This window comes from Phocoena sinus, chromosome 17 (genome assembly GCF_008692025.1).
Source record: "Phocoena sinus isolate mPhoSin1 chromosome 17, mPhoSin1.pri, whole genome shotgun sequence".
NCBI classification, from domain to species: Eukaryota; Metazoa; Chordata; class Mammalia; order Artiodactyla; family Phocoenidae; genus Phocoena; species Phocoena sinus.
Genome location: NC_045779.1, coordinates 14690934 through 14712576, shown reverse-complemented (window position 1 = coordinate 14712576; position 21643 = coordinate 14690934). Strand labels below are relative to the sequence as shown.

The 21643-nt window shown below is 44.0% G+C and overlaps 1 protein-coding gene across 10 annotated transcripts in view; it reads right to left on the bottom strand.

Moving 5' to 3' along the window:
• SULF1 (sulfatase 1) overlaps window positions 1-21643 on the bottom strand; it is a 171745-nt gene that overhangs the window by 32346 nt on the left and 117756 nt on the right. For 5 of the 10 annotated variants that reach the window (XM_032610375.1, XM_032610374.1, XM_032610381.1 and 2 more), the window contains 8 exons: window positions 18515-18666; window positions 15929-16098; window positions 15441-15578; window positions 4829-4979; window positions 3716-3891; window positions 1861-1989; window positions 1527-1583; window positions 615-744 (listed from right to left, as the gene is read on the bottom strand). In XM_032610375.1, the coding sequence (XP_032466266.1) occupies window positions 615-744; window positions 1527-1583; window positions 1861-1989; window positions 3716-3891; window positions 4829-4979; window positions 15441-15578; window positions 15929-16098; window positions 18515-18666 (1103 nt within the window). Of the gene's footprint in view, window positions 1-614; window positions 745-1526; window positions 1584-1860; window positions 1990-3715; window positions 3892-4828; window positions 4980-15440; window positions 15582-15928; window positions 16099-18514; window positions 18667-21643 lie in introns of all 10 variants that reach the window. The other 5 variants (XM_032610378.1, XM_032610380.1, XM_032610373.1 and 2 more) reach the window with 4 other exon arrangements.

Genomic DNA, 21643 nt, shown 5'->3' with positions numbered 1-21643 from the left:
AAGCTGCCACTCGACCCTTCCTGATGGCCAGTTAGGAGGGGCCCCAGGGATGGAGCTTTTCCCTCAGATGGAACCAGTCTCTGATCTTTCTAACCTGACTATCCATTTCATATGTCTGATATCTCGAACGGATGCTGGCTAATTGGGTGGATATTTGGAAGTCTCTGAGAGCACCGTCTTTTTTTTTTTTTTTTTTGCGGTACGTGGGCCTCTCACTGCCGCGGCTTCTCCCGTTGCAGAGCACAGGCTCCGGACGCGCAGGCTCAGCGGCTGTGGCTCACGGGCCCAGCCGCTCCGCGGCATGTGGGATCTTCCCAGACCGGGACGCGAACCCGCGTCCCCTGCATCGGCAGGCTGACTCTCAACCACTGCGCCACCAGGGAAGCCCAGCACCATCTTTTTTAGTTGGAGGAAGCCCAAGCAGTGATGAGAAGGCCCAGCTTGGACCAGTTAGACACTGCCCAGTCACGGGAAAGATGTCACAGTGGGTACTCCATGACGGCTACGGAGAAATTCTTTATACATAAATGTACATTATTTGACATGTTGAAAATATTTTACGTTAGAATTAGAGGAGCATGGGAGTCATGGTGCAGAAAAGCTGTGTCACTCACCTGCCCAGGTTGTTCACAGGCTGTCTGGTACCTGGCCTGCTGGCACAGTTCTTTGACCCTCTCATATTTGGGCAAGTGATTGGACTGTTGGGTATTCTTGTTGGATTCTTCCTTCTTACGTAGAAATTTCCTTTGACAGAAAGGGAAAAGCTTCTTCTGTGAGAAGGGATCTGAAATGACCTTCGCTGAGACCTGCCTGTTCTTTTTCCTTCCCTGTCACATGACTCCACATTCTCCAGGCAGCAAGAAATTGATATCAAGGGTAAAACCATAGGAACCCCACATTTCACGAGTCCTTTGCAAAAAATTACAAGCTGGGAACTATGAGGACGAGAGGTCAGGGGAGGAAGAGTCATTTCCTCCAAAATCATTCATTTCAAAACTCTGGGCAGAAACGTTTAGCTTTCCAGGCTCAAAGTTCTTTTCTTGTTAAAAAGCAATGATAGAAATGCTTTTCTCCCGCTCAGTGTAAGTATGGAGGAAAACAAGGACACTGGGCGTTATAAATCAAAAGGGCAAACCCAGAAGTGACTCAGGAACAGTTACAATCTCATATATTTGTCTAGTCAAAACTAATAAAGGCACATAAGGAAAAGAAGGAAAAGCGTGTCAGGCAGAAGATGGGAAAGAAGGTTGAGAAAGTCAATTGACTGGTCCAATTAGGAAGCGAGGTGGAGAAATGCAACTGTCAATCCAGAGCCACGTAAGGGCTGTGGTCCCATCTTTGCAATTCTGATGCAACAATCATTACTCTGCTGGCCAGGGAAGGATGAGTCGCAAATGTTCAGTCTTATGACTAAGTTTATGAAATCTGCACGCTTAGTAAACCAAAATAAGGGGAAAAACATTCCCAGCAGGGAGAGCTGCCCACTAGGACTGGTGCCCAGAAGCACCCTAGGAACCAATAATTACCCTCTTTCCACGAGGAATGTATCACGCCAAATTTTGGCCTTCTTGTTTGTTCGAAACCTGAAAGCAAAATAATAATATTTACTGTTGACATTTGGACATTTTTCCAAACGAATCTGTGCTAACAGTTTATTTAAAGCAACACCTCTCACTTCCCGCAGACCAGGACACCGGGACTGCATCTCCAGTAATACGCTATTCACAAACAGCCAAGAAAGTCTCAGCTCTGGGTGATCCTCAGGTGCAAAGGGTATTTTGCCTCTACTTCTGCCAGCTGCTGCCCAGCTCTGGGAGCCAATGTGCTCAGGGCTGGCTCAGGGGAAGAAAACTGACGCACCTGTTACCTGGCTTTTCCTGGTCCAGGAGTTTGAGGACAGACTTGCCGTCTATGTCAGGAGGTGAGTCGAGCCCAGCAATGTCCAGGATGGTAGGGGCCAGGTCAATGTTTAGAACAATCTGTGGGACTCTGCAAAGGGACAGATGGTCACGCCCCAGACCCAGCACCAGTGGAGGGAGCCACCAGGGCTGTTTTCTCCATCCCAGGACTCCCTGGCCTTCACTGCTTCTCAGCCTCTCCTCTGGTCCCCAAGGGATGGTGGCTGCATCTGGGAGGTGCCTGAGTGGTCAGCAACCAGGGCCAAGAGAAAGATGAACTGGCTGTCACAGGGCTGGAGAGACGCCTGCACCCCTGAACTCTGGCCACACTGACAGACAAATTGTGGCCTGATATTTGGTTTTTGTAAGCTGTGTATTTTCTTCTGAAACCCAATAGTCCACCACTCCTCTGTTAAACTAGGGCTCCGAAATCAACCTTCTGAAAAAGGACCCAAGGTTTTTATACTTGAATTCAATCCATGCTTCCTAGTCTTGCAAACATAAAGCCTTCTCACTCTAGATCTGACACTTCCCCAGGGGTTTCCAATGATCTGGAGAGACAGGATAACATTCTCCAAAGAAGTCCTTCTTACTGCCATCCCCTCATCTCCAGGATGCAGTGGAATGCAGCAGCGGACGAGACTCGTAGATGAGACTCAGAATATCTGGGATCTGGGCCCCAAGGCTGCCACCTCCATGAGCGGGGACTCTGACAGAGGCACGTACCCTGTCTGTGGAACATTTTCATTGTGAAATCAGGGGTCCAGGCTGGATGGTCTTTAAGGATCATTCCAGCTTTTGAATTCTGCTTGCACTCTTTTCTTTCACTCTTTCCATAATTGTTTCATGTACATGATCTCATTTTACACAAAACATTTTTTTAATGATTAAAAACACATTTATTTAAGTGGTTGAGTTGCCTCCATTTGAGTATTGCCTATTGCTTCCATAATAATATCAGAAGTTTTTCACAGATGCTTTTTAACGGGCAGCACCTGCTATATCTCTACTAACAGTTACACAAAACATTTTGATCGGTAGGGCATATGAAACCCATTGTACGATGGGAATATCTAGATACAAAGGGATGCAGAGACTTGCTTAAGGTGACAGAAATGGAATTCCAGTCCTTCAGGCTTCTTTTCTTAAAATTTATTTAAATTTATTTAAACTTTATTTAAAGTTCTTAAAATTTAATTTTCTTTAAAAAATTCTTTAGTAATAATTAAAAAATAAAAAACAAGGGCCTCCCTGGTGGCGCAGTGGTTTAGAGTCCGCCTGCCGATATAGGGGACGGGGTTCGTGCCCCGGTCTGGGAAGATCCCACATGCCGCGGAGCGGCTGGGCCCGTGAGCCATGGCCGCTGAGCCTGCGCGTCCGGAGCCTGTGCTCCGCAACGGGAGAGGCCACAGCAGTGAGAGGCCTGCATACCGCAAAACAAAACAAAACAAAACAAAACAAGAGGAAGGACTGGTTATTTTTTAAAAAAGATTCAAAGAAGGTAAGGAAAATGTTCTTAAAGATCACATTCTGTGTCTGTGCACACAGCCTCATGCATTCTGGTAAATTTGAGAGAATGAATCACTGATACAGTTATTTTTCCTTTCTCTTGAAAGAGTATACTTTAGTTAATTTAACATGTGGCAGAAGTGGGGGAGGGGTGGAGCAGGGAGGAGGTTTTTGTCTTCTGAATTACCAACCTACATACACCCTTTTTGTTTGGATGAAAGGAAACCAGAGCCTGAGATTGGTAATTGAATTATCTCAGACGTACACGAGCTATGACAGCTGAATGTTGGAAACAGAGAAATACGTACATCGATCCTGGTTCTACACTTGGACCACGAATAAAGAAAGGCACGCGGATATCAAAGTCATATGGCATGGATTTCCCCTTGACCAGTCCAAACTGCCCGATGTGGTAACCGTGGTCGGCAGTGTAGATGATGTAAGTGTTCTCCAGCTCCCCCGTTTCCACGAGCATATTATACAGCTGAAACACAGCACAGACACCAGTCAGAAGCAATTGTGATGGCGTAAGGTGACGACAGTGCTGCCGTGATTTCACCCAGACCTTTTTTTTAGAAGGCAAGAGTTGCTTTAATAAGGCCGACAAACATGTACATTACCCACATTTTCCAGTTGCCTGCAATCCTGGAGGGAAAAAGTCTAATAACACAGTTGATTTTGTATAATATGTAACTTTTGTGAGTCTGGTACGCTTTATTTAAAGGTTTAGTTTGCTTATTTGGAAAAAAAAAAAAACCCACAAAACAACCTCCACCACCAAACTTTAAGGTTTTACTTTGAAAACTCCATTTAAAAGCAAATTTGACTATCATCACTCATATCTAGTTATCAAGGGTTAAAAACAGGCTATTTCTGAGCCTGATCCAGCTAGATCCAGCCTTCAGGCATGTCTTGTTTGGCTTATGTTTTAAAATTCAGGAAATTTCAAATAAAATATTTGTATTTCTGGCTTCTTTCAGAAGCCAGAGGACTTGATACTGGATCCACATTCTTACACAACAAAAATTAGTTGAAGTTGAGTAGTTGCTCCTTGCTTTAGATGGGGGCACTTAGTTTCAAGTTCACCACAAGCCCCACCATTCCCTATTGCCTTATACTGGATCTGATTTAGCTACTTACATTATTTGCTTAATTCCTGAAGGTATTTGCGGCTATAGCCCTTGATTTATGATGTCTTGATTTGCATCTCCTCTCTGCTACTGGTTCCACAAGAACCAAGCATGGAGAGGTAATAGAAAGGGGACGAGATAAGGGAGCAATGATAAATTAACTGAATACACACACACTCTCTCTCTTAAAATGAAAAACAACAACAACTACAAAAACAGGATTGGCAAGAATGGGTCTACGTAAGGGGAGCTGGACCAAAACCTGTCACTGAGGCAAGTTCGTGTGCTTACCCTTTCCACAGAATCATCCACTGACATCAAAGTCTGAAGCCGTTTGCGATGTAGAACGTTTGTAAATTCCATGTGGATGGGCAGCATGGGTCCCGTGTACTGCATTATCCAGTGTTTGTCCATATTTGGTGCATAGTTATAACTAGGAGTTCTGCAAATATCCAGAAAGGAGTCTTACTATATACGCTTTTTAGCCATTTAGAGACACATCTCAAGTTAAAGGCTGTGAAATAACAATAACAATTTAGGAAAGATAATTTAGACACTGCTAAAGTATTTTTTTCTCCCATACATCTCTCTGTGTTTATATAGAGATCTGAAGTCCGCACCACCCCAAACAGCACAAGCCCTCTGAAGGTATATGGATTCAAACTTAGAAGACCAAGACTGGCAGCTAAAAATCTAATTAGTGCAAGTTCCTTTGGGTCCTTTGACTAAAACGTGTAAAAACACGTCAGCATGATTGTGGTCATGTTACAAATCTACAGATAAAACTCAGAAATGTAGAAGGAATGTTCTCATGGTGATATTAACTCGAAAAATTTTATTGTTAATTACATTATGTGCAATGATGAGGAATCAAAATTTCAATACATTTTCTTCTCTTGAATTTACTAGGGTATTTTATGGATTACTTACATATCAAGTCTTTATGAATTTTTCTCATTCCTAACCTTGTATATAGATACCATTAATTAATTAATTTAAAAAATTTATTATTATTATTTTTTTTTGTGGTACGCGGGCCTCTCACTGTTGTGGCCTCTCCCGTTGCAGAGCACAGCCTCCGGACGCGCAGGCTCAGCGGCCATGGCTCACGGGCCCAGCTGCTCCGCGGCAATGTGGGATCCTCCTGGACCGGGGCACGAACCCGTGTCCCCCGCATCGGCAGGTGGACTCTCAACCACTGTGCCAAGATACCATTAATTTAATTGGATTTGCTGGAATTATAACCAAGTCTACGGCTATATACATGCTTACCAATAGAGCTATTCATTATAGACAAATCAATATAGGTGCAGGGCATAATTTCTTGTTAACTATAGGGAAGTGGGTTCTGTTGTTCTAGGACAGGTGGTTCAAGCCTATATTTAATCTATTGCAGAGATCCAAGAGGTGTCCATACTTTCCTCTGGGGCCGCACAAAGCATGTCACCTTCTCTTTGAAATATTCCCCAACTCCCTGGACCATTGAATGTTGCTACCTCACACTCCCAAAGAACATATCTATGCTAGAACAATTCTCACAGTGAGAAATGTTTGTTTTTCATTTGACCTCTCCGCCAGACTATAACGTACTTGAACCTTTTCCTTAGCTGATAAGCATATAAGCGTTGTTTAATATTAAAACCTTAGCGAGTATTTACCACGTGTCAGGTATCGTGCTAAGTGTTTTATTCACATCGATTCATTTAATTAGCTCAGCTCTTCTGGGATATAGGTTTATCATTCCTACTTTACAGCCGAGAAAAATAAGGCTTAGCAAAGATAAATCACTTTCTCAGGTTAATAAAATTAGCGGGTAATAGAACCAGGACTTGGTTCCAAAGCCCATTCGCTTTAAAAAAATGAAAAGAAAGTAGAACGAGGGGAGTTTCCTGCATCTGAGATTGCTCTTCATATGAACCACAACTGTGCAAAGAGCCAGTCTCACAGGATAAGCGACAGTCTATGTTGATCGAGAAATTTGATTACCAGTCTCTGTTCTGGGGAGGATCCTATCAGTGAAAGATGGTGGATAATGACGACTGAAGGTGACCCTGTGGCATCATTTATTATAAAACTAGAGAAACAATCAGTCGCTGTGAGCCTGGTGAGTCCAGGAGCCTCGACCGTGTTCCGGTGGTTCCGTCATGGAGGGAATTTCGCATGGGGGAACTTGGAGTTTCTGAGATGCATGATTGTACACAGGGGTGTTTCCATGAACACAGGGCTCTATAAATGCCACCTGTGACTATACATTTTCTTCTGCCAGTGGATTTGCAGCACCTCTCTTTTAATGTTTGAAAATGCTGTTTTGGTACCATTGGTCTTCCTGGTGTAAAAAGTTACCCTGATGATCAGTAAGGATGCGGGTTAACCAGCAGAAATGCCACAGCTCAAATGCCAATATAACACAGAGCACAGGAGACACTGTCCCTAAAAGTGTACAAGTTACACTCAGAAGTGTAAGTTAACTCCCCTTTAAGGAGACAGATTTGTAGGGTGGGAAAAGCACCTGCAGCTCGATTTGCTCACCTGTAAATGGGGATAAGAGCATCTCTAATAAAAAGTTGTTTTGAGGAACAACAAATCTGTCGATCTATCTATCTATCTATCTATCACTTTAAAGTGCCCAGAACAGAAGCTGTACCTGAGTTTCCTACATGAGCCAATAAAAAAAATGTATTCTATATAAGGATATGGGTTGAAAAAAATCTCATGGCATTAAAAAACAAACTTTCAGATATCACTTGCCATTCTTTGTAAGAGAAACTTTCAACATTAACTTTCGTCTCCTTACCAAGTAGACACCTCATGAACCAAATGGTCCCATTTTTGGCCTGAAAGCGTTCTTCATATCTAAAATTGCACCATGGGCCAAATCTGACTCTTGTATCTCAGGGGCCTGGACAGTAGGAAGGGACTTAAGCCCATGCTTCTTATTCTTCACACAGCGTGTCGCCTTACAAACAGGATTAGATTAAGAGACAGAAGAGGAGGTGGAGAGAGGGGGCTTCTAAATCCCGGCGGAAAGAGATTTTCACCCATGGGGGTAGTTTGAGGTCAGGGAAATAGAGCAAGTTGGTCACGAAAGGTCCCTCACCACTTACTGATACGTGCCCTGAAAAACAATACGGCTATAAAAGATTACATGGGGTTTCTTCATAATACCTCACCCTCTCCTCTTACTGCCTTTGATGTTGGTTTGCCTTAATTTTAAAATAAATCTAGTCGATTTTTTTTAAACCACAAAAACTCAACACAAATAAAAATTACAATAGGGAACCGAAAGGCAGGCTCACAGTGGGCCAATCATGTCCTCCACCGTTTACCTTCAAGTGCTTGGCAGGGTTCCATCCACCTCGCTTTGAGGAACAGGGAAGGTTGCAGCAAATTACAAGCCTCAAATTGGACTCCCGGATTTACAGAATGACATATGTTCAATCTGGTTTATATTAAAAGGGAGAGTTCAGGTCCGCTGTCAAAGCTGTCCGTCCCCCATCCCCTGTTTTTCTTAATTTCTGGATGTGGGAGATGACCCCCCCCCCACACACACCTGCTCTGGGGATGAGATCCCAGGTGGGATCTCAGCAGGGGGGGAGGGGGGATGAGCATTTGCCTTTTAAAGGAAGACGGGCTGCCACTGCTTCCCACAGAACAGCAGCTGTCCAGGGACCTGCAGGTGGAAGGCTGGGGGTCGCTGGAACTGACAGTGTTGTTGAAAAGTGATCTTTTGCCAAAGACCTGTGGTTGCCTCCTGCTGGGGTTTGCCAAATTCCTGGAAGATGCAACCTTCTGTCCCCCAGGGATAATGAAGGCTTGCTGCCCTAAGAATTGACTTACAATTATTCAGACAGAGCCTGGAGCTGTTGGCTGGCCCACGAGCCACAGAGAAGCAAGTAACTGTTTTAGGGAACAGTGGAAAACCACATATCCAATTGTTCCAGAATGTTTTGGAATCAGACCTGAATTCTCGTCCCAGTCCTGTTATTTACTAGTGTGTGATCTAGAGCAACTTTTTTCTCTAGGCCTCTGTTTCCTCATCTCTATAACGGGAGCAAGGATTTCAAAGAGTTCTCGTGAGTCTTCAAAGAGGTGTCAGTGACTCCAGAGGACAAATGCTGTGACCACATCACACCCACACTTACAGGTAGCTGGGAGAGAGCTTATCACATCACAGCTCACCTGCTTGCTGTAGCAGCCCGGAGAAGGCAGGGCATCTTACTCCCACTTTACAAATGACATAGTAAAGCGTATGGAGGTGGCCCTGAAAGAACATGTGGGACCCCTGCTCCCTCCATGATGTCACACTGAACTGCCGTCCCCAACAAGCACCTCAAAATCCCCAACATTAAAAGCACTGATCCAGGGCTTCCCTGGTGGCGCAGTGGTTGAGAGTCCGCCTGCCGATGCAGGGGACATGGGTTCGTGCCCCGGTCCGGGAAGATCCCACATTGCCGCGGAGCGGCTAGGCCCGTGAGACATGGCCGCTGAGCCTGCACGTCCGGAGCCTGTGCTCCGCAACGGGAGAGGCCACAACAGTGAGAGGCCCGCGTACCGCAAAAAAAAAAAAAGCACTGATCCATACATTTCTTTCTATAAAAAGTAAGTCCTGAAATCATTAGCCTTCATCCTGATTTAAAATATTAGCTGGGCTTCCCTGGTGGCGCAGTGGTTAAGAATCCGCCTGCCAATGCAGGGGACACGGGTTCGAGTGCTGGTCCGAGAAGATCCCACGTGCCACGGAGCAACTAAGCCCGTGGACCACGACTACTGAGCCTGTGCTCTAGCGCCCGCGAGCTACAACTACTGAGCCCGTGTGCTACAACTACTGAAGCCCACACACCTAGAGCCCGTGCTCCACAACAAGAGAAGCCACCACGATGAGTAACCCGCGCACCGCAACAAAGAGTAGGCCTCGCTCGCCGCAACTAGAGAAAGCCCACGGGCAGCAATGAAGACCCAACGCAGCCAAAAATAAATAAATAAAAATAAAATAAAATAAAATAAAAATAAAATAAAATATTAGCTGCTTCTGTTTCCCATTCAGACACCTCCCACCAGCTGCTATGTGTCTATGTTTGTTGCAAATGCAGAATCAAGCCTGACCCTCCAGGGCACACTGGAGGCATCCTCAAGAAGGTAGGTAACACTGGCTGTTTGCTTGAAAATGGAGAGGACAAAGGACCAACTTGTCGTTTTTGAGTTTCTGTTGCTTTCTTTTAAAAAACCCTCAAAAAACGAAAATCTGTCAGAATTACAGTCACATGTGCCTGGTCTGTTGTTTGTTCAGATACATGTTTGGCCCAGAACTATGCTCTCCAGACCTCCTAACTTTCAGGAAGGTACCTGTAACCCTCAACAGATTATTCCAATACTTAAAAACGTGAGCTTTGCCCAGCAAGGCTTCCCTGCACATTGCTTTTCTCTAGTCATTGTTTGTCTGGAGTTATTGCTCAGTGTACGAGCTCGCAGATCGCTCAGACTACTGGCCTTGTACGTTCAACCTTTGCCATCAATGCCAATTCTCCCCGGGCTTTGGTTTTCTTGCTAGTATTGCTTATTGACATAACAGGGATAAGAATTCTGAAAATCAATCATGTCCCCTTTCTATTTGATGGGTAGTTGTTTAGGGAGAATAATTCTTACTAGCACAGAAATAGTTTCAAGAAATGCATGTGTCATATATTAAACCCATTGGCGGCAAAATGCAAAGAACTTAGCAGTTCATTTGTACCACTGATGGTCTTTGCTGTCACCCCAGAGAAAATAAATATATTTTGAGCGTTTTGTATTTGAACATGTTTTCTTCATTTGCTCTTTAGTCTCATACGACAACAAAAATCCTAACTCTTAATACCCTTATTGGTAGCAGGATAATCACTCACTGAAAAATAGGTCTCGATTCCCAGAATAAGTTAGTTGTACAGATTTAAGACGCACACACTCAAAGCATTATATTGGAAATTCTAGACTTAATCTCCCAGGCCACCCCATCTCAGCTTTCACTAAAATTAAACTTATTTAATTTAATTGACTTCTTGGAGATCTTCCCCATTTGAGTTCAAATGTCTTTAGGTGGGTAATATTTGAACACATGCAGGATAATACCAAATGATCTTGATTATAGATATATCATAAAACTTTAAAATAAAAAGGCATATCATAAAACTAATTTAAAGTCTTCCAATGATGCTGCAAACTCCAATTCTAATTGTGCAAAGACATACATAAGGAACTCTTCTCCTATTAATTGTGACTGTGATGGGTACTGAACAAGCCCGGTGTAGTGGAAAGATCTAGGGTCCAAGAGAGTCGAGTTTGGGCTCCAGTTTTGTCCCTATCTATTTATGTGACCTGGGCAAAGCTATTTGGGTCTTTTTTTAAAAAAATAAACTTTGGGTATTCATTTTTTTTAATCTAAAAATTTATGGAATTATACTATCTCTAGGTACCCATTTAATTTATAAAACTGACTGTCCAACTATTTTCATACTAGTTAAAATAGTGTCTTAATGTCAGCTAGTTGGTGGGGTTAACATGTTTACTCATTTGCTAAACAAAAATGTATTGTACAACTAGAGCAACAGGAGCTGTGCTCACCAGACGAGAGGTAGAGATGGACTGCTGGGTCCTGCCTTTGGGAAAGAGCGACCTTGCCTAGCAGCAGGCCACCATTCACGTGATACTGAGTGTGAATACGGCCCCCTGGACCTGTGCGATTGCACTTCGGGGATCTGGGTAAACAGCCAGTGCAATGGGATATGTAGTAAACATAGAAGAAGAGAGTGGGAATATAGGAAAGGGAGCAATGAATTCTGCCCCAATCACAAATGTTTATGGGGGATTTAAAACTCTCTCATCTTCGAAAGCATATCCTTTTATGTATTTGTGGAAGAAATGAGGGACAACGTGCACATTCTTTTTAAAGCAAGACATTTCTTTCCAACTTTAGATAACAAAGATGTTTCGAAAACTGTTCTGAGGCTTACGCAGACGTAGTTTTCCCTTTGACATGCCATGTCCACCCCAAACTCCACTGTCAGAACAATTCCTGCAACTTAGTGCATGTGGGTTGTTCTACCGAAATTTTAGATTTCACATGAACCTCTGTGTGTGTGTGCATGAGTGTGCGTGTGTGCGCGTGTGTGCGTGTACAGTCATACACATTTCCAGGGACGGAAAGAAAGAACTGTTGAATTGGAACGAAAAAAATTTTAAGTTCACAGATGCATGGTTGGTAGGAAAGCATTCAGGGAGTCTGAGCTCTTCATAGAATCATCGGGAAGATAAATGGAATCTCCTTGCTCATAAAGGTTTTTGTCCACAGGTGCATATTATCACATCACTGAGGCCAGGAGAGAAAAGCGATGCCAAGTGAGGATGAGGCTATAGCATTACTGTGAGGATACGGGGGAGAGAATTTACTGGGAAGTGCAGTAGGGTCGCAGCCATAGTGAAGGGCTCTATGGTAACGGTGATTATAGGTGATTATCATGACAGAGGCTCCCTCAGAGCTCTCAGAGGCCGGGAGTGGCTGAGCCACCGTCTGATCAAACAGCGTCTTCCGTCCGTCTGTAATCTGTTCTCATTCTTAGCCGGCTGGCATAACCTCTAGCCGCAATATTGGACTGGCTTCCTTCCTTTGTTGGAACGGCGAACACCATGGAAACCTGATACGTTCGCTGCAGGCTGAGGGGGTCAGATAGCTCTAACCCAAGGCGGATGAAAGGCATCTGGAAAATGCTTGACCACCAAGGAAGGTGACCTCAAGGAAAGCGCTCACATGGCTTGCATCTCCCCGCCGAAAGGGGAGAGCCTGCAGCTTCTCGTTCTGCTTTCCTAGGGCCTGCCGAATATCTCTGCAAAGCACTTAACTTCTTGCATCCCTTTGCTTGAATGCCTTGCTGTTGTTCTCGCTAAGGAAACCAGCCATTCAGGAGCTCCGAGCGCCACAATGGAAAGCTTGCCTTCAATTTGTCTCACTCCTTTTGTGTGCGGACTGAACTGTGAACCTGGGCAGTCACTCACAGTGACAAGAGACGCACACGGACTCTCTCCAGCCCTTTCCTCCAGCGGCAGCCGGGGAGACTTTTACAACAAAGATGCCCTGAATTCAAGGCTTCTAAGGTCTGCAGGAGACACAGCGGATCTCCCCATTCTAGGTACACAAAGCCCCAAGCTCAGCAGCAAACAGAAGCTGAATCACTCATCCCACTGTGTGAATTTTCCTCTTCTGTGGCCAAGAGTGTTCTCCAAACTGGCACTTGCCTGTAGCACATTTCGCACCTGGCAAAGATAACACAGCCCGGTCTGCTGCTTCTGTCTGTGTTTTTAGAATAGCCAGGTGTGAGAGCCTCATCAATGCGGGTCTTAGGTAGTCAACAGACGTGTCAAGGCACCACGGACAAGTGTCAACTCGTCCTTTCTCTAGCTGCTTTCCCCGAAGGTTAAGTTGAACCAAACGAAGCAGCACTTTTTGTAGGTCAAGAAAGATCCAATCCGGAAAGAACAGTTTTTTATGGTTTGTCTTAACAGGAAGGATCAATGAGAATTAGCATCTATGAAGTGGCTTCTGTGTCCCAGGCCCAAGGTGGGGCCCCTTTCAATTGTCACTCATGATACCACGTCAAGGTGCTAGTTATTGCTCCCATTTTACAGATGAGACAATGCAGGTTCTGAGAGCTTAAAGACACGGCCCACAGGCTCAGTGAGGACAGCTGAGATAGGAACCCACGCTTGTCTGGCTCCAAGGCCTGAGGACTTTTCACTCTGCCATGTGCAGATTTCACTTAGTAGAATCACTACTAAGGCGCACAGGTGGTTCATTTGCATTAAAGAGGAATAATGGAAACTTTGCCTGAGAAAATGATCAACACATATGATGTCATTCTACCTTTACTAAACGGCCTCCAGTGACTCTCTGCTTATGGTTACATACAAATCACACAAATTCTCAATATTCTGTGAATTTCTCTTTCTAGCTTTATCCCTTATTGCTTTCCTAGGTCACATCTTAGATGGCCTCATTTACATGGCGACCACGTCTCTATGCCATATTCTCTTCCTGAATTCATCTACCCAATCTCTGCATATCAGACGCAGAACTTTTGCCCATCCTTTGCGGCCCACTTTGAATGCCTCCTGGGCCCCGAAGTTTTCCTGGTTCCTCTAAAAGATGTGCATGCTTCCTCCTCCAAACTTCCACAGCCCCTGGGATCCCTGCTCTAGTACTTACTTCTGGGCCTGCAGCTGATAAGGCTATTTGGACACTACCCCCTAGAGCAGGGGACCAGGACAAACTTATCTGTAAAGAATCATACAGTAAATAGTTTACGCACTGTAGGCCGTACGGTATCTGCGGCAACTACGCAACTCCACTGTTGTATTGCAAAAGCAGCCGTAGACAATACCTAACTGTATGAGCATGGCTGTGTTTCAATAAAACTTTATTTATAAAAACTGGTGGCAAGCTGGATTTGGCCCCTCTGTGCCAACCTCTGTCCTAGTTCATTGGGTCTCCAGGGTTAGCAATTGTGTCTTCCTTGTGCCTATATCCCTGCTGTGTTGTACAATGTCACAGGTGGCGCTCCATAAATATTTGTGGAACTAATAGAATTTTAAATTGCTGGAATCAGAGATGCTTTTTTTTTTTTAAAAGCTATTGTTGAGGCCCCGAGAACTTTGCAGATTCCTCTGGTCCTGCACTGCTGTCTGTGCATGCCGCTGAGCTGTCAGAACCTCTTGACCTGTGGCTGATTTTCCTGTAGGCTCAGGACCTTGCCCTGAAGCTTCAAAGGCAGGCTGACTTCTAAGGAGCCATAAAACACATTTTGTCAACCCCTTGTCCTCAAGCTTGGGAAAACATCAGTGAAGTTTACAGTTGTGGAAAATCACCTTAGGCTGAGATTCTGTTAACGCAACAAAGGGAGCGATTTCTGACTCAAAAGAAAAGAGAAAGGTGGGTCCCAGGGCATGGAAGAAGCCTGCAAAAAGCTTTTTCTCTCACTGAACCAGCTGGTTACTAAATTTGCAAGTGATTGGTAATGGAGAGCCTCTCACCACTCATGGGCTTCATTCATGAACTTAGTTCCATAGCTATATGTAGGGTAGGTTTTCAGAGGCTTGTATATCCATCCACAGGGTTGATTCCAAAGCACAATGGCTCATCCAGACCGTATTCCCCAGATGCTGGAGCAACCTTCTTTGTCGACAATATTTTATGCATCAAAACACTTTCACCCTCCAAGTTCCTGGGCACCCACCCTGGCTTCATACCTATTGTCAGTTCTTGTCTTTCTTTCTTTCCAAGCCACTTGATACGATAGAGAGGACCTAAGTACCACTGACCAGAAGCCAGCGGTTTATTAGTTACAATAAGATAAAAAATAAGAATAAAAAGAAAAAGTTTTCCAGGGATATGTCTTGACCAGCAACTAGAATGCCTTCCGTAGTTACTTACCTCTTTTCGTAAGGAAGTACACTGAATCTTTTTTGTTTGTTTTTTTTTCTGTCTGGGATCATAGATAGAAAATCAGCGTGGGTGAAAAGGGCTGATATTTAAGCACAAACAGATGAAGAGTGTATTCTGGAGGTTTAGTGACGAAGGAAACACACCAGTACCCTCTTCCCTACCTCTCTGGTGGTCAAACTTTCAGCAGACACAGAGCCAGCTGCTCTGCGTAGAAGGCTGTGCATTATCGCAATGGATAAGAAGAAAGTGTGCGGACAGAGTGAAAATCAAAATCACGTCCTTCACTGCCTAAGCGTCGACTCTGGCTAGTGAGAATGATAGGCACATTACAGCTCTCTGCTCTCTGTCCTGTCCCTGTATGCCATCAGCCCTCTACTCTGTGCCTCCCCACCCCCTCCTCTTAAAAAGAAACATCAGGTTATTTGAAAGCCTGACCTGAGAAGGTCTCTCGGGCAAGCCCACTCCAGCTGCCTCCGTAGCAATGCTAATGGCACATCTGCGGCAAAGCTGCAACAGTCCATGCCCAGGAAATCCACCCGGGTTTTTATAACCAGACCAGGGGTTGCCACCCAGCTGCTATGAGAAACACACTGCTTGATCATTATTATTATTAGATCACGTTTGTGAATATTATTTAAGACAACTGAAGGAAACCCTTGATCAAAATCGCCCCCCATTCTCCCCGCATGCTTCGCTTTCTTTCCGTTTAGCCGCTTACAAATGTTGATGTGATTCCTAATCAAAGCACCTCGACAAGCCCTTGAGTTCAGGGTCTTCCTGTTCCGCAGTCTCGGGGCAGAAGCCGGTGTTCCTGTCTCGTGGAGATGCCGCGTGGAAGGAAATGGGGTGCAGGGGAGGAACGAGATGGGGAGCAAAGGAGGGGCCCGCGTTCGGCAGGTCCCGGAGCTGAGGTTATTACTCACATGTGTTGGGAAGCATTGGGGTACAGTTTTGAAAACTGTGGGGCTGAGTCCTCGGGGCCGTGGGGTGCCGCGTGGCTGATCACCATCATAATGGGCCTATGGGGATACATTCTCTTAGACATTTTGAAGTAATTAATGCTCTCGTTAGTGATTAAGTCTGTGAAGTAGTCCTGAAACATATATTTGACACAAAACAAAAATTACAAAAGGTGACATTCATCAGATCACATTTGAATACTGCTTTCCCTCAGAAGCAACTCACTGAACAAGGAGGTAAGATCTTAAGCAGTAAGGGAAACTACTTCCCAAAGGGGCAAAACATCTTCCGGAGACAGAGAAAATCAGCCGCCAGTTACCTTCTGGGTTTGCTACAGCGGTAACGTGCACGGACCTTTTTTTAAAAATAATGGGCAGTTTAGGAATTAGCCAAAAAAAAAAAAGGGTCAAGTCCCCGTTTGCCCAAGACAATGAGCAGATCTGGCAATACAAATGCTCCAGCACATGAAACACCGGATACATATTTCATTCTCAGGTTTCGCCGATGTAATTCTTTGACAAAAAAAATTTAATTACTTCAAGGGCAGGAAACACCCACGCCCACTACAAATTCACAGTTGCAGAACACACACACACACAGACACACACAGGCATACACACACATGCATAAATGCACAAACAAAAGATCTTTTCCTTAAATTAAAAATTCACCCGTGAGAATTACATAATAAATGCTAATGAAAGTCGTGGCCAACATCTGGGTGCCCAGGGAAAAGTGGCAACATTTTATCAATTAATGTATTTGAAGCGCTCAGTATGGGGAGCAGTTGATCTCCAGCAGATTATACCGTTAATTGCACAACTAAAATTACCCAGCTGTTGGGATTAGAGCCTGACTTGTTAATAAAATAACTTAAACCGGCAGTCCCGGGGGCTGATGCAAAAGCAATAAGGGGAAGAGGGGGAAGAAAAGGAATAAAAAAGAAAAACTGAAAACTTAAAACACCTGCTTCCTCTAAGTGTGTATCACTGGCCTGGAACTCCAGTATAAAGTTTATTCAGAAAGTGTCTAGGCAATGTGCACCGTCAGAGGCTTCTAGGCATGACTAATCACATGTAGATTCAAGGACCAGAACAGCTGCAAAAGCAGTGCCCAAGGGACCAAATCTGTGTCACATGTCATCGTTAGGACAAGTCCACAGGCTAACACCTTCGTCCATGGGAGTGTCTGTTTCATTCCTTTCCTCCCTAAAAAAAGATACATATTCTTTTTGACACAGTTGTCTTTGACACTTAATCAGCTGTGATAACGGGCAAGTTACGCTGCATTTAGTCTTTGGAAGGAATCTTGATTACTTTGCTCTCCTTAGGACAACAGGGAAAGAAGGGTTAATAGCTTGAACGGAAGCATGACAAGCATCCCCACAAGATAAAAAATGAGCAGTGACAATTACTGCACTTGGTAGGACAGTGCTCAAATCTGCCTCCAAGGTCCCTGCCAGCTCTCAACTTTGATGAGTTTGGAAACCTATTAGCAATGTTTGTGAATTGCTAATACGCATTCATTTGCATGCGTTGTTTTCTGAAGGGTATGAAAGAGTGAGACATACACCCTCACCCCAAGTCCCCTGTGCTCAAATCAGGCCAAGTGGAAAGACAGCAATGTGCCCAAGTTAGATCAAGTCTCCTCTTTCTGACTTCTACCAATAGCTGTTTCATAGTGACCTGTGCTAGATAGAGCAGATTCTCGGCTTCTTTTAGATAAATGAGGAAGAGATGGATATGGCTAGGAGGGAAGAAGGCATTTTAGGCTAATTAGCAGGCTAAATTCAAAGATATTTTCCCCTCCACTCTTGCGATCTGGAAATAGTTTTAAGTTGGCAATCACAAAACCTGTGTGACTTTTACAAAGTAATCTGGGATCCATTTGTTAGAGAACCATGGGACATGTCCATTTCATTTTCTATGACCTGATTTGGAAATCCTAGGATTGAATTGTGGGGCATGTCCCTTTCAGTTTCTATGAACTGATTTGGAAATCCTAGGACTGACAGCCTTAACAGACTTTTGTGGACTCTAGCTGCCATGGGGCAGGTGTCCTTGTCAATATCAAAGTGTGATCAGACAGGAGTAAAAGCAAAGAATGTGGTTTCTCAACTTTTGATTACTGCACTTGTCTGCTGTTATTCTTACATCTAAATTGGAAGCCACAGACAGAATATACTTTCACCCCAGTGAAAAGCAAAACAGCATGAGATGAACATATGATTATGTGGATAAGTCCTCTAGAGGAGGAAAAACCCCAAAATTATCCCAAGACAGAGTGGAGGCATCTATGATTTTTCTGATAATACTTTCATCAAAGGCTGATTGCCTTTCATCCTAATGGGGGAAAAAATCGCTATTCAAAGTCAGTGCTCCTTGAGAGCCTTTTTCTTGCCTGGAGTTTAAAATTACCTTAACATTTCTCATTCTAATACTGTGAGAATGTAGAAAGCCAATCTAGTGTATGGGCTAACACACTGAAAATGGCTTTCCCCCATTATGCACAAAGTAAATTGATGCAGTGTAAAAGTGCCTGAAAATTACCTTCGCATAATCAAATCCATGCTTTTCTTTGATGCCATTGCGACAAACAGTGTAATTATAGAAACGAGAATTCTTGATTAATCCAAGCCATTCTCGCCACCCAGGAGGGATGTAGCTGCCATTATATTCATTGAGGTATTTTCCAAAAAAGGCTGCAATGGGAAAAAAGGATTATTTTCTCATATGAAATGATTAAGCATAGCTAAATGCATCAACGTGAAATTATGACTTGAAAAACAGGCAGTGAAGCAAAAGTTAACCTGGTAACAGTGGATGCCAGAATAACATTGATGTAATACTTTGATCCTTTAGCAAAGTGACACATATACATTTTCCTTTTGAATAAATAAAAGTAGTGCCCAAGTACACGGATTATAGTTCCGTAAAATCGCCATCATGATCGTGATACTCTGAGTGCAAGCGATAAAAGCGGAATGTACCTTTTTGTTAAGTTGATATAACAATCAGAGAAGTAGCCAGTATGAAATTTGGAATACTGAAAGTTGCCTTTGTGATAAAATAAGTTTTCTAACTGTTTGAGAGTTGCGAATTTCAAAAACGCTATTGAAAAACTTGTCTTTGTTTTTGCCTATCAGGACAGTACACATTTTCCCAGCCAAGGAAACGTAGTAAACTCCGTTTATATGGGACGCGGTCAGGGTTTTTATGTCACATGTATTTTATGTCATCGGTGTTTGCATTATATGTATTTTGCAAATGTGTTTATTACTGATAATCAAAAATTCTAGCAACATGGAGTTACAACCTAGACGACTAACTTTCATAGAATTATAGTAAAATAGAGGTATATGTGCTATAAAAACTCCACTGCTCGTTGAAAAGGCCACTGGAAGGCCTTCACATTTGTAATTTTGGCATGGTCACACCCAAGAAAGGCCGCTGTGCAACAGTGGGGTCGGAGCTCTGGGATCTGTCCCTGTTTCCTGATTACTTGACACCCCTCATGGAGGCCCACTGTCTCCTGACCGGCTTTCCTATGCAGGCTCCAGGGTCTTTCCATTCTCACTGTCAGCTTCCTGAAGACCAGCTCGGGTCACATCACCTTCTCATGATCTTGGATGGCCCCCCCTCGCCTGCAGAAGCACATTGAGTTTGACACCTTGCCATCCAAGCCCTTCCTTGCCTCCGACCCCATCTTGCACGTCTCTGTGAATCGTCCCTCTCTCCAGTCAACGTGTTGCCTCTACTTGTTCTGGTTTCCACCTCTCCACCTTTGCCTGTGCTACTGTCTCTGCCACTCTCTGTATGAATCAGCCCAGAGCAGAAGCCATTTCAATTCCAGTCTTCGCCCCGATCCCACAGCATTTTACTTCTGTGGCTCTGAAGCTGTCTTCCCTTTCTTCCTGGTGGTATAGTTATGTTCACGAAGAAGCCTAATCTCCCTTAAACTGTAAGGGTTTTGAGGGCAAACACTGCCTCGACCTCACCTGTGGACCTCCCTTCCCTCATCCTTGCATGTAGTCTAGGGGCTGCATGAATTTTTGTTTCTTGAACTGGACTTCATGGAGCCCCATGTCTTCTGGGGATGGTACCTGTTCTGGACTTGTTAAATGTTGTGTTTTCAATTGAGCTATGTTTTTTTTTTTTAAAAAAGCTGATTTGGTCTAAATATTTTCATAGAGGAGAGCTTCAGAGTTAGAAAAGTTGACACTTCCCATTGGATTTACTTTCTTTGAAGGGCTGACTCAAGTCTGAGAAACACAGCAATGTTTATTTGTTGAATGAATATTTATATGTTGAATCTGCAAATGAGTAAATCAATCAGGTGGTCAATTAGCCAAACACTCACTGCTTGAGGATTCTGCCAGGGTCCCTGAGCAGATGGACGGGTGTGGGACAAAATGTCAGAGGGTCTCATGTCAGCTATGACTCAGGGTTTCCCTCTGAGCTGGCTCCGAGCAGTAGAAATTCTTCTAATGAGGGGTTCTCGTCTTCAGAGACTAACCACCTTTTCACATCGAACCACAAGATGATTTTCCTTTCCGACAAAAGGCAACGTGATTTAAGAGTCACAGGCGGCGGACCAAAGCCACACCCACCAGCATGACTTCAGAATGGGACTGTTTCCAGAAGCCTTTCACTTAATAACCTCAAGCCCAGCTCTTTCTCCTGGCCTGCTCCTCTCCCCGGGGTTTTTTCCCCCACTTTTCTCTCTTTTTGTAAAAGATCATAGTGGTTTGCAATATAAAACCTGGAGCCAGCTTGCCTGGATTCAAATCCTGGCTCTGTTATTTGTTAGCTATCCTGCCGGAGGCAAGTTACTTAACCTCTTTCTACCTTCAATTCCCCTTCTGGAAAAACATGAAGATGATAACAGTAATAGTAGTACGATCGTTGTGAGGACTAAAAAGAATGAATACATCTGTAAAGCACTGAAAACAGTACCTGGCACATAACGAGGTCTCATTAAATGCTGTCACTGCCAGTTTTATGATGACCATGGCTATGATCATTAGCCTTTCAACGATCTGTGCTCTGATTTTAAATAATTTACCCTCCTGCAATGCAAGGAAATCCTGTTCTAGAGTTCTGCACTTGTGCATCTGAAGACATTGCCTGAGAGGTTACACAGTTTGCTTCCCCAACCTGATTTACTTTGTGGCAACAAATTTCTCTCCCAACTGGCTGACATTTTCGTGCTTAATTAGTTTTTAGATTTTTTCTTTTCCTGCTACTTTTAGTTTTGTTCTGTCTCTGTTTTTTTTTTCCTCTCAGGGAAGCCATAACAAGTCATTCCTGCCCTTCCCTCATTGTTTTACCCGTTAGATTATTTAGCACTGTTTTCTACCCATTGCCATGGCTATTGCCCTTTCTCTTAATCCTCCCCTTATAAACTATTCCTTGAAGTCTCTTAATAGGGCTTGTTATGTGCTTTAGAACTCCCTCCAGGTTTTCGGTGTCTTTGTGTTAATGGGGTGTAAAAAATGTATTCAGTATTCCAGATGTTGCCTCACCCATCACACCGGTTCCACACCGGTTCCAAGAGAGACCGGGGACCTCGTGCGTCAGGAGGCAGCACCCAGCGTTGTCAGCTTCAAGTTACTCGGCCTTTCTGGTTGCCTCCTAAGACCGAGGCTCATCTGTAATCACCCCTGGCCTCTTTCAACA